General features: G+C 44.1%; 1 protein-coding gene across 1 annotated transcript in view; it reads left to right on the forward strand.

The window, feature by feature from the left end:
• Positions 1-13,144, forward strand: part of Cpxm2 (carboxypeptidase X, M14 family member 2) — a 106,392-nt gene that overhangs the window by 90,250 nt on the left and 2,998 nt on the right. The window contains exons 9-13 of the mRNA XM_028772544.1: positions 509-705; positions 2,315-2,494; positions 5,111-5,408; positions 10,816-10,955; positions 12,146-12,245. Coding sequence (XP_028628377.1) covers positions 509-705; positions 2,315-2,494; positions 5,111-5,408; positions 10,816-10,955; positions 12,146-12,245 — 915 coding nt within the window. The remainder of the gene's footprint in view (positions 1-508; positions 706-2,314; positions 2,495-5,110; positions 5,409-10,815; positions 10,956-12,145; positions 12,246-13,144) is intronic.

Raw genomic sequence — 13,144 nt, forward strand, 5'->3', positions numbered from 1 at the left:
ACACACACACACACACACACACACACACACACACACACACACACACACAGCACCTCTCAGTAGGTAGCTAACTAAGTTTTGGAGGAGAGAAAATATTCAGACCATTAACCAAACAGTCCTTGCTGATTCCCTTTAAGATTTTTTTAAAATGTATTCATTCATCTTTGGATCCTTGCAAAATGTAAATAAAAAATTCCCAGAAAGCAACTGCCCCAGAGAAGAGAAAAGCAATGGCTGTACTTTGTGTCTAGTTTGTAGCCATAAGCACGGAAATATTTGGTCTTTCCTTGCTAAGAACTTAAACCCTGTGGCTCTTGAGGTTCACGCTTGCTAGCTACAATTTTTCTTACCTCTTTGAGCATTTGGTTTTCAAATAATTATCCCAGTATAATTTTGGAGGGTTATTTGAAAGGGAAAAAGTATTTCTGTAAGGCTGTTTGTGTCCTTCCGAACCTTGCCAGGCCCCATGTGGATGCCTGCAGGAGCCTGTGTGTCTGTCTCTGTCAAGGTGAGCCCGAGTTCCACTACATCGCAGGCGCTCACGGCAATGAGGTTCTGGGCCGAGAGTTGCTGCTGCTGCTGCTGCAGTTCCTCTGCCAGGAGTACTTGGCACAGAATGCACGCATCGTCCGCTTGGTGGAGGAGACTCGGATCCACATCCTACCCTCCCTCAATCCTGACGGCTATGAGAAGGCCTCCGAAGGAGTGAGTGCATTCGAGCCCCGCCCCTGCCTGAAGCAAGCATGATATCCAACTCTGGTGTGCTTAGCCCAGTGGACAACAAGAGTATCCCCCCCTTTCTCTGTCTCTCTCTGTCTCTCTGTCTCTTTCTGTCTCTCTGTCTCTCTCTGTCTCTCTCTCTCTTTCTCTCTCGGTTTTTAGGTCAGTGATGTGTAGGTGTGCATGTGTGCCTATGCATGTGCATGTATGGGAGTACATGTACATATGTGTATATGTGCATGGGGAGGCCTTGAGGTTAATATTGGGTGTCTTTGTCAATGCTTCTCTCCTTTAGTTCCTGAGACAGGGTCCCCTGCTGAACTTAAAATGCATCGATTCAGCTAGGCCAGTAGGCCATTATGTCCTAGCGATCTACCTGTTTCTACCTCCTCAATACATGTACTGTTGTACTTAGATTTTACTTGGGTACTGGGGATCTAAATTCATGCTTGCTCAGCAAGTACTTTATCAACTGAGCCATCTCCCCAGCCACTTTTCCTTCTTTGCTGAAGCTGGCAGCCTGTGTCTGCAGCCCTTTGCCTGTAGCTGTTTGCCTTCTTTCTGATTGTTTCTTTGCTTGGTAAGGTTTCTGGGAGATACAGAGCAGAAATTAAAACTGATGATGACACTGAGAGAGGTGTATGTCTTGATGGTGACACTGAGAGGTGTATGTCTACAACCTAGAGTGTCTACAATGAGTAGTGCCATTATTACATAGCCATGGCAGTAGCATCTCAGGTTGGTTGAACACTTCTGTGATTATATATATATATATATATATATATATATATATATATATGGCTTTAGTTATTACTGCTAACATTCTCATCTGTCTCCTAGTGATAACTGTTTTGATTATTCTGAGATATTGCCTATATTTTGTGTTCTAATTATCATATGAAATTTATATATGTCACGAGTATATATAAAACATATGTATATAATTGCGCTACATCAAAGGATGGATCAACAGTACTATTTCACAATATTTGGTGTAATAGAGCATCATCTAAATGGAGGTTCCTGTCAAATGCATCCTTAAAGTTCAGCACTTAGTTGTGTTTGTTGGTTTGGGCACAAATAACTATCTGGGTAGTTAAAATAATAACCCCCATCCAAGTACTAACAGGCCCAGCCATGCTTAGCCTCTAAAATCAGATAACACTGTGCATGTTCAGGGTGGTATGGTCATAGACACACCAATAAAGCCAGCAGGGCAAGGGGAACACATTGGTACTGCACTGACAGTAAGTGATTCTGCAATGCTCTAGTTCCAGACTTCTTCCCTTTCAGAGGGTTCATCCATGTAGTGGAAGGTCGTGGGAAGGGAGGAGTATAAGAAATCTAAGGCTTTTGGGCTTGACTATATGGTAGGAGTGCTCCTCTGGATGTCCATCTTTAAAGTGAGCTGACTGTGTTGTCTGTGGTTTATCAGATGTTCATAGTAGGTTTTTCTGTATTATTCTGTGATATCTTTTCTGGGACAAAGAGCATTCAGAGACTTGGAGATGCACATGGGAGATAGACATAGACACATCACACATCTGGGTTCTCCTGGAGTCGGAGATCTCTTCCCATTCTGAATCTTCTCCAGGGTTCCGAGTTGGGAGGCTGGTCCCTGGGACGTTGGACCCATGATGGCATCGATATCAACAACAACTTTCCGGATTTAAATTCGCTGCTCTGGGAGGCAGAGGACCGGCAGAATGCCCCGAGGAAAGTCCCCAACCACTACATTGCCATCCCTGAGTGGTTTCTGTCTGAGAACGCCACAGTGAGTGAAAACAATTCTAATCTGTGTGACGGAGGAGGGTGAAAGGTCACCCGCTGGTATCTGCAGAGGCTGTGGCAGGGACAAAGAAGACAAATACATCTTTCTTTTCCAACAGTAGAGAATGGGGTCAATGCTAACTTTCAAGCTGGTATTTTGGAGATTCTTGGTAGAGTCATTTGATTGAATTTCCATAACTATAGAATTATAAACAAACAAACAAACAAACAAACCACTCTCAGAATGCATGAATTTTTTCACTATCATTACCCTCATCCATGCTAATTATTCTCCCATGACATCAGCTTTCACTAATTGCTAGATATAGACAGTGCCACTTATGATATACTGGAGACAGAGTTCTAGTAACATATGGCCATTTCACTTGATGTGTATACCAGAACATATAGCACAAGAGAGTTCAAAGCAGACAGCTTATAGCAAAAGACTTAGTGTCATTATCATGTATGTAGGCAAACAATCTCGTCATCGTAAAGTAGAAGAAACTGAGCAATCATATTCATCAAAATCAGGAATGAGACTTAGGGGCATAAACTGGGTCAAAAAATTGAGAAGCCAAGTAGAACCAAACAGTAAGTGTTTTTTATGTCCTCGTGTGCAGTTAAAGCAAGACAGAGGGGAAATGAGAGCCTCTCGTTTAGGGTAGGAAGCCTTTTCTGATGGGAAGCAGTGTGGTATGGGGGTGGTGGTGCTGAAATCACACAGGTGCATAGCAACTGCTCCTGAGACTTGGGTCTTGGGTTAACTATGGCTTCACAGCATGGGGCAGTACTGATTCTGTGCCGTGAGCTGTGTTCCATAATTAACCTGACCCAGGACGTGTGGTGTGCTTCAAGCAGAGAAGCAAGTTTAATGAGGCTCAGCAAACACACTGCAGCCCTGAGTCAGCGTTTCTGTCTGCACAGTAAGTGGCCCTCTGTGCTTCTATATTGGCATCAACGTTGTCTTGCTGAAATTATCTTTGTGTGGCAATGGGTCATTTATTATAATCTGATTTGATTCACATGTTTGTATGAAACCACATCAGCCTTCTAAATTAATCTTTTAACATCATCAGTTTAACTCCTTTTCCCCCATAAAAAGTCAAATGTACAAAAGTAAAGGAAACTATAGAGGGTTCACAAGCACTCATGTCAGCAGTGACATGTGCCAGCTCATGTGCCTTCCTAAAGCAGGCATGTCCTCATGTGATTTTATTTATAAACATTTTAACAGGGATCTCTAAGTGGCAGGAGCCATCCCTTACATCCAGCCTTTACATCCATTGTTATGTTAAAAACACGTCATTTCTTTTTCAGGTTTATTGTGTCCGTGTGTGTGCACATATGGGTGCACATGTACCATGGTAACCCTATGGGGGGGGGCGGGGTGTGGATAACAGCTTTCAGGAGTCAGTTCTCTCTCTACACTTTGTTCAAACCGGATCTTTGCTGTTTCCAGCACACTGGCCAGTGAGCTCCTTCTCAGTGAGTCTCTTGTCTCTGCCTCCTGTCTCTCTAGGCTGATTACAGATGTGGATTACCACATCTCGATTTAAGTGGGTTCTGAGAATTGAACTCCAGCCAGGCTTAGAAGGTGAGGCAAATGGTTTTATCTGCTGAGTCCTCCATGGTCCCAAATTGGGTTTTTGTTGTTGCTGCTGCTGTTGTTTTTTTGTTTTTTGGTTTTTTTTGTTTGTGTGTGTGTGTGTGTGGTCTTTTTGTTTTGGTTTGTTTGTTTTGTTGTTGTTGTTGTTGTTTTAATTGCAAGGCTAGGGTTAGGGCTAGAGATCCCATTTCACTTCTTATAGCAATCAATGAACCCCCCCCCCATTTCTCTCATCACACTTCACCCCCACCCTCTGCTTAAATCTAGATTCAAATGAAGCCCGTTCCTCTCTCTTGTGTTACAAGACATTTTATGTCTCTGTTATCAGGCCACCCTCCATTCCTTCCTCTTCTCCCCTGTCTTGCTTACCTTCATATACCACCCTTGATTGTGCATGAGCGGCTGGGTTTACTGCCTCTGGGATCCTTCTGTTTTCTGGAAACTGAGAGTGACTTTAAGACTGAAGTCCACAATCTCCAGCCCACCCAGCCCTGCCTTCCTGAGCGGCTTTGACTGGCACACATTTGCACTTTGTCCATGGTGTTTCTTTGCTACAGGAACAGAGCTGGGTAGCTGTGACAGAGCCTGCCTAGTCCACAAAGCCCCAAATAGTCACCTTTGAGTCCTTTGCTAGAAAAGTCAGCTGATACCTTGGATAGCAGCATGGTCAGATTGAGGCTTATGGTTTGGAGGTGCTCCTGGTTGTGTGTCTCATGCCGTCTGTAGTTAGTGAACACCTCAACCCAGGAGTTCACTGGATTCATGAAATGATGACACTTTAACCCCGTTGAAGTATTTACTAGAATATCCTACCATGGAAACTCAACATTTCCCTGGCCTTCTCTTTTTTAATCCATTGCTTCTAAAATGTCCAGTTTTCCCAGGACACAGTTTGAGATTTTGAATATTGCTGAGATTATTCCATAAAATTTCTGATTTTTCAAACATTTCTCTTTTTGGAAAGCTAAGGAAGCAAAACAACTTCTGTTTGTTAAATTTGTGTACTCCCAGGTGGCCACGGAGACCAGAGCCGTCATTGCCTGGATGGAGAAGATACTGTTTGTGCTAGGAGGCAACCTACAGGGGGGTGAGCTGGTTGTGGCATACCCCTATGACATGGTGCGATCCCTGTGGAAGACGCAGGAGCACACCCCAACACCCGACGATCATGTGTTCCGCTGGCTGGCATATTCCTATGCCTCCACTCATCGACTCATGACAGATGCCAGGAGGCGAGTGTGCCACACGGAAGATTTTCAGAAGGAGGAGGGCACCGTCAATGGGGCTTCCTGGCACACAGTGGCTGGAAGTACGTCTTAGGTCTATCTGCCAGTCTAACATCACCAAGGACCACAGATGGTGCATTAGTTACTTTTCTTGGTGCTGTGACAAAATATCTGACAAAAGCAATTTAAGGCATGCACATGCATATGAAGGTGTGTGTGAATGTGTGTGTGCGCACACCTGTGTGCATGTGTATACACGTGCATATGTGCGTGCGTGCGTGTGTGTGTGTGTGTGTGTGTGTGTGTGTGTGTGTGTTGGGGGTATGCTGACTCACATTTGAGGATGCAGTCCATTATGGAAGGAATGTGGGACAATTGGTTATATTGGATCCATAGTCCGGAAATAGAGCGAGATGGGTGCTGATACTCAGTCACTTTTTTTCTTGTAGTTCAGTCTAGTAACTCAGCCTATGACACAGTGGCATCCACAGTTAGGTTTTCTCACCTTAATTAACACAGTCTAGATATCCATCATAGACATACACAGGGATATGTCTATTAGGAGGATTGTAGGTCCTGTCAAGTTGGCAATATTAATAATCATAGATTCTAGTTCAGAGTTAAACCCAGGCCTTTCTACCATATGTGTCCTGTTCATTAGTCAGGGTTTTCTAAGAGAACTGAACTATATAGAGTGGCTTACAAGCTATAAGTCTGAGTAGGTCTTTCTCCTAACAGAAAGGCAAAGAATCTGGCGGGTGCTAGAGTCCTGAGGAATTGCCAGAGAGCTGCTGATCTCCAGTCTATATTGGAATCTTGAAGACACAGGTTCTCATACCAGCAAAAGAATACTTCGATGACAGGATAGATGCGCTTGCCAGGAAGAGTGAGGCAAGCAGGCAAAGAGCAAAAGCTCCCTTCTTCCATGTCCCTTCATGTGGGCTACCATCAGAAGGTGTGGCCCAGATTTAGGGTACATCTTCTCACCTCAAAAGAGACAATCATGAAAATCTCTCACAGGTGTGCCCAGTTGTTTGGGTTTTAAATAATTCCAGATATAGTAAAGTTGACAAAGATTAGCCATCAAACTCTTTGTCGTTATGCTCAGTATGATGGCCAGCAATGACTTCCAAAGCATTGGCCTCAGCACTCCCCAAAGACTATCCTTTAACCCTTTTACTGCATTCTCAGAGGTGGGTGGGACTTACTCATTTTTATGAATGAGAGAGCCTGGAGATGGCTGGAACTCTGCCCTATCAAGAAACTGGTAGAGCTGGAACTTATTAGTTCTTGCCCTTAGCCACCTAGACACTCACATTTCACAGGACTGTAGATCGGAGAAAGTAGCAAGGCACATTGGTGCCAAAGTTAGGGCTCTTTGCTTAGAACCACTGATCTAGGGGAAGTCTGAGGTCGTGAGTCTGCATCCTGGCTCAGGTGTGATGTGACTGAGTTGCTGTGTTTTGAGATCGCCATGTGATGGAAACAGTTGCATACATCTGCTGTCCATGGGCTAGCTACCCAGTGTCACCAGTGCCATACATCAAAGCCAACTATATATAGTCACCACATGGGCCTGGAGAGGATTTTCCAAGAGACCCCCCAAATCACTTGGCAGCAACCAGAGAGCCTCATGGTTTACATGCCAAGATTTGCAAGGGTTGAGAATAGCATGTTGTCTAAAGTCATCTACGGGGGTTGAAGGTACCAGCATAATACAAATAACTTTTTTTCTTGATAGTGAGAGGTCTGTGAAGGCAATAATGGAATTGAAAGATCTTTCATGTCTAATAGTTCAACTTTGGCTTTATCATTCAGATAATGTATGACTCTGGATAACTTTTCTCTGAATCCTTACACTTTTCTATTAGAAAAAAATTGGCTTAAAAATATGGTGTTGATGTTTTCGTCTAGGATATGTTAGGATCACAGAGAGAGTGTATGTGGGTGTAATTCATGTCTGCTGGTCAGAAACACTCAGCCTAAGGTTCCACCCCCAGTGGCCTCATCAGGCATGTTCATCATGTAATGTTAGATTTAATTGTCAACTTGACACAACCTAGAATCACCCAGGAGAAGAGTAATGCCCCAAGTTACTGTGAGGGTTTGTCTATATTGGGTTGACCTGTGGGCATGTTTAAGGGATGGATGGTAGTTGATGCGAGAAAGACCCAGCCCACAGTGGGCAGCACCATTCCTTAGGTAGATGTCTTTAAACTAAATAAAAGTGGAGAAATTGAACTGAGCATGGCCAAGCAAGTAGATATGCATGTGTATGCATTTGTTTCTCTTTGCTCTTGACTGTGGATATGACTAGCCACTCCAAGCTCCCTGCTGTGTTGTACTGTGACCTGAAATTGTAAGCCAGATAATCCCATCTCAGTTGCTTTTTGTTGGAATATTTTACCTCAGCAACTTCAAAGGAAACTAGGAGACTTTATGATTTCATGAGTCTATTCTTTTCTATGTCCCACTATGCTAGTTAATTTTGATAGTATACTTTTCTATAGATTCATATACTTCTCAAGTATGTTCCTCTCTTGAAAAAGGAAAAAAAAACAGAAATATTTGTTCCCATAGTCACTTTAAAACATATCAGAAAGGACACCATTTTTGTCTTGGCAACAATACAAGTGAAAATATTTTATCTGTTTTTGCACTATATAAATTACAACATTTGCCCCATACAAATTACACTGAACTATACAAATTACAAAATAAACACTGGTTTGCATCTATCAGGAACATTTCCTACTGGTAATTTAAAAAAAAATCAAGTTTAGCCCTAAAGACATACCTACAAGAATATCTGAGTAAAATCTATTTATTTATATTTATTTTTTGCTGCTGTGACTACATTGCGAACAGACACTGTTGAATTTGACACTGTCTGGACAATAGTGATGTCATGGAAAGCAGGCTGCCATAGACTGCCATATAGCTATGCAGGCAGCACTGAATGTTTCCACCCTCCCAATTCTGCTTGCCCTTATTTTGGGGACTTTATGGCAATACAGTGTGGCAGCTTGTGTCTTTTCCATCATACTGTTATGAACTCTGTAGATTTCTTCCTTTGTAGATTAATGAAGTCTGCTTTCTAATTTCTTCCCTTCCCCTCAGTCCCTCTGCCCTGTCTTCTCACCCATTGTCCTGCCCTGCCAGCAGCAGTGAGTATGGGGGAAGCAGTTATGAGTGAGGCTTTGGACATTTCACAGTGTCCAGCATGGGCGGCCAGTCCTTCTGAACTCCAAAAGGACTGTCTTCTTGGCTGCAGACCCGCAATGACAATCACAAAGAGGGCAGGTGCCGTGAGCAATGGGTATGATTTGGGGCACAGAAAGGGTTGCAAACGATGTCTCTTGCTGGGCCTAAAGTTTTGGAAAAAGCTCTGAGGCTGTGTAGCAGATCCTGATCCACAGGTGCTTCAGACAAGAAGTCACCTTTCCCAGTCAAAACCCTTCTGTTTGGAACACTCTGAGCAAGGTCTCACTTGAAGGGCAGAGTGTCAGCAACAGAGATGGATGGCCCCAAGCTTCCTCAGGCTGAAGTTTCTCTGCATTGCAGCAGCATGTCTCAGGCTTTCAGTGCTTTAGTTGCTTCTTGAAAAAAAAAAAGATGTAAAAACAGGGGAAAGAAAGAAATGAAAAGAAGAGAGGGAAGGAGGGAGGGAGGGAGAGAGAGAAAAAGAGGGAGAGAGAGAGAGAGAGAGAGAGAGAGAGAGAGAGAGAAACCCATTCCAGAATTTTAATTATCAAAATTATTTCAGTACAAGCAGGGCCTAAGAATGTGAGGCTAATGACACCTTTATACCCAGAGGAGGCCCATCCTTCCTTAAGAGTCAAGACCTGGGCTGAGCAGTTACCGTGTTTCCATAGGCCCCAGATGTCCTCAGTGTCTCACTGTAGGTTGATAGATAAATCAAGACAGATGACTCCAGAGTTGGCCTGCCCTTGCAAAACATTCCCTGAATCTCATCATGTCCCCTTGTTCCTTTTTTCCTCTCCATTGCTTTATCCTGAGAGGTCACAGTTGCTGAAATTCAACTATCTGGGGTCTGGAATCAAATGGAGAGCGCTAGATTGCTCAAGGTTTGGTACTGTTTTCAGGATGGGACCGTGGGTTGACATCCCAAAATCTGGCTTTAAAGCAAAAGACCCTTCATAAGAGGGCCTTTGGAGAGCACATTTTTCTCTGTCCACACAGAGCCTCATGTCTCAAGCGTGTACCTTCTTCTGGCCCTTAGGGAGCAGGTAGGGGTCCTTAGAGGATCTTTTCCTCTACAAAACGATGCTTGCCCTACTGTTGTAGAGCACAGCTTGCTGCACATCCTGTTCAGAGGTGGAAATGTTGAGGGGGAGCTCGTTAGAGAGGGACTCAGTGCTGAGCATGGATAATGGCTTGGGTCCAATCGCTGGCACCCCGCCCACCCCAAGAGTCGAGCTACTTTATGCCATGTGACACTTGTGATAGTAATTTACTCATTTAACAAATACTAGGTATGTAATGACTTGAGAAAGAGCCCCGCAAAACAACATGTCTGTTTTGTAACTCCTTTGCACCTGTAATTGTTACTTTACTGGGAAGACAGTCTTTGAAGATGTAATTAAGGGCCTGAAAATGCTCCTTCTCTATTACCAGATATGTGCTACATCAGTGAGATGTGTCCTTAAATGAACCCAAAGAGGAAAAAGCAAATACAGAAGATTGGGCAGAGTCAAGCAATTGACATAAGAAATGCCTAGGCCAGCAGAAGCTGAGCTGGCTAGGAGGGTGCTCCTACAAAGTTCTGCAGGGAGCAAACACACCTGAGGACTTCTAGCCTCTCAGCACATGGGAATGAGTGTCTGCTTTAAGCCATGATGTAGTCATTTGTAACAGCAGCCCCAGGAAGTTCATATGGGACAGTCATACTCCAGGCTGGCTGCTTCCTATCTGCACGTCAGGATGCAGATCTGTTGCTTTGGGACTCTGAGTGGGTGTGATTGCCAAGCAGCTGCAAAGCAACCATCCACATGGTCGAGGCTCCAACCTAGACCATGATCCTTTGAAGAAGCACAAATCTGGGATAAAATTCCCAGTAATCACAGCCTCACTTGTCTTATTTGTGAGGCTGAGCTATGGCTGAGTTTGTGAGGACAATGCAGTGACCTGCAAGACACAACTTACAGGCATGCCTGGAAGAGGCGGGGAAGAGAGAGAGAGAAGACCACACAGACAGGGCAGAGGTTTGCTATCTTAATGAATTGAAACAGGGGACTATTAAGGTTCTCATCCGAGACCCATATGGCTGCCAAACAGTAAATTAAACACTTAATCCATTGTGGTTATTAACGATAGCTTTCCAGGTTTGTTTTCCTCTTCTTTATCTATAGTCGATTCTTTCTGCTTCCCTGTTCAGCTGAAGCACTCTAAATGTTCTTGGACATTCTTGCCCACTCCCCTTGCCACTTGAAGCATAAATCAGTTTAAAATGTCTGGTTGGCTTGACAGGTCTCAATGATTTCAGCTACCTCCATACAAACTGCTTTGAGCTGTCCATCTACGTGGGCTGTGATAAATACCCACACGAGAGCGAGCTGCCCGAGGAATGGGAGAATAACCGGGAGTCTCTGATTGTGTTCATGGAACAGGTACGCTGGATGTGTGGCCGGGAGGAGAGGAATTAGGTAGGAAATGGGTTGTAGGTGTGAAAATCACAGCCTTGGGAGAGCCGGATGGTGCATGTAACCTGTGCTTGGGCACACTAGCTTCCTGGTGCAGTGGCTACACCTCTGCAAGATGACTGTGGTTGGCACCTGGATCTTATGCCAAGTCTGCCCTGCAAGGGTTTCCAGAAGGACTCTTGGTATAGAGAGTAGGAGCCAGTTTCTTCCTCTCAGGAAGCCATGAGTACAACTTCTGCCCCAGTCCCAAATCGTCATGGGAACGGCTCATTTTCCTTTGCATAAGGAAAAGAGAGAAAGGCTTGACTGTGGAAATTGGGCAATTTTGAAGCTACGGTCTGAGTTTGCCCAAATTGCTCCTGTAGCTAACACGCCCAGACTATCAGTGAGAAGTTGCTGAGTCATCATGGATTGTCATATTATCCTACGGACAGAGAGGTCGAGGTACAGGGTCTGGCTGCTGTGTGTTCTATGACATGGTTAGTTAGTAGATGAACTCAATACAAAGCGATTAATTTTTTTTTTTATGGCCTCTGGTTCCTTTGTTTCTAACACCTATGTTATTAAGTCTGTGGAGCCCAGGAAGGTCCAAATAAGCATGCCTGATAAAATAAAGTTACATTTTAAACTGGCAGTGCAAGCCTTCAATCCTAGCACTTGGGAGACCAAAGTAGAAGGATGCTGAGTTCAAGACCATCTGAGTCTCTATAGCAAGTTCCAGGCCAGTTGGGACTACACAATGTGACACTGTCTCAAGCTAAAATAAATAAAAATAAAATTAACAAAAATTAAGTTCTGGTTTCCAGAGAATTTTGCTTTACTTTTCAGTGCTAGGGAGGGAACAGGGCCACTTGCAGGCTAGACTGGTGTTATGTCTCAGCACTGCATCCCTACCCCTAGTTGGTGGATTTTAATGAAACTCTCAGACCCTAATGTTTTCACCTGGAAGTTTTTAACTGCAACAGGAAACTTTCTGGATCATGAGCCACAAAATATTCTACCAAGTCCATGCAGACCCAGGCACATAAAGAGCTAGACACGTTACTTTGAGTGTTCTTGGTGAGGGCAGAGCTGATGGTACTTGCCCTGCTTGCTTCCTTGTGTCGTTGTTGTCCAGAGCTGGCTGGTGACTCACTGAGTCTCATGTTTTGCTGCAGGTTCATCGAGGCATCAAAGGTATAGTGAGAGATTTACAAGGGAAAGGGATTTCGAACGCCATCATCTCTGTGGAAGGTGTTAACCATGACATCCGGACAGGTATCTGTGAATGTGTATAAACTGTCCCAGTGAGAAAAACCTGCTCCTTGCAGTGTGCTTGGGTTTCAGTCACAATTGGAGTTTTCGAAACTCACTCACTGGGGGGCCAGTGGCATAGTTGATTAGCACAGGGTATTCATATAGAAACTTCTTATTCAGAACTGAATCAGCATCTCCTCTCTCCAACTTCCCAAAGCCCCTGCAATTGGGTTTTTCAGCCTGGCTTCTTAGCTTCTCTTTGCCCCTTCCCTAGGACAGTTTAGAGCAATGATCAAACCTTCCACTGCAATGGAAGCTTCTGAGAAGCTAGGGACTGTTGGGTGACATCAGTGTTCTTTTCCTTTGCTATTGAGCCTTTGACTCTTTCTTCCACTTGTCTTGGATGTTACAGCCACTGTCCGTAAGGTTTCACTCAGCATTGCATGGAAGTTTGTACCCATAGCTCCTTATGAACATGCATGTATTCAACCATTCATTCATTCATCCATCCTTCCATCCATCAGATTAATAGATCTGGATCAAGCCCTCATAATTTGCCAGAGACCGAGCAGGAAGCTAGTGATCTGCATGAATGAAAGACTGGACCATTCATTCTATGTAGGATCTGTGTTTTAAATAGTACTTCTTAAAGGAGCCCTGACCATTTCTCACTCTATTTAGTGCCTGGTGGACATTGTAGGAAAACACTGGGGCTCTGCACAGTGGGAGGTAAAAAGGCCCCGGGGTCCTATAAGCCTAGATGGGAATGCTTCCCTTAATGGGCTCTGACTTTCAAGCCCTGTAATCAAGCTGGCAGTTTGGATGAACTAATGGCAAATGCATCTCATACCCTCTACTTCCTCCTATAACATTACACACACACACACACACACACACACACACACACACACACACACACA

This window comes from Grammomys surdaster, unplaced genomic scaffold (assembly GCF_004785775.1).
Source record: "Grammomys surdaster isolate TR1022 unplaced genomic scaffold, NIH_TR_1.0 214, whole genome shotgun sequence".
NCBI classification, from domain to species: domain Eukaryota; kingdom Metazoa; phylum Chordata; class Mammalia; order Rodentia; family Muridae; genus Grammomys; species Grammomys surdaster.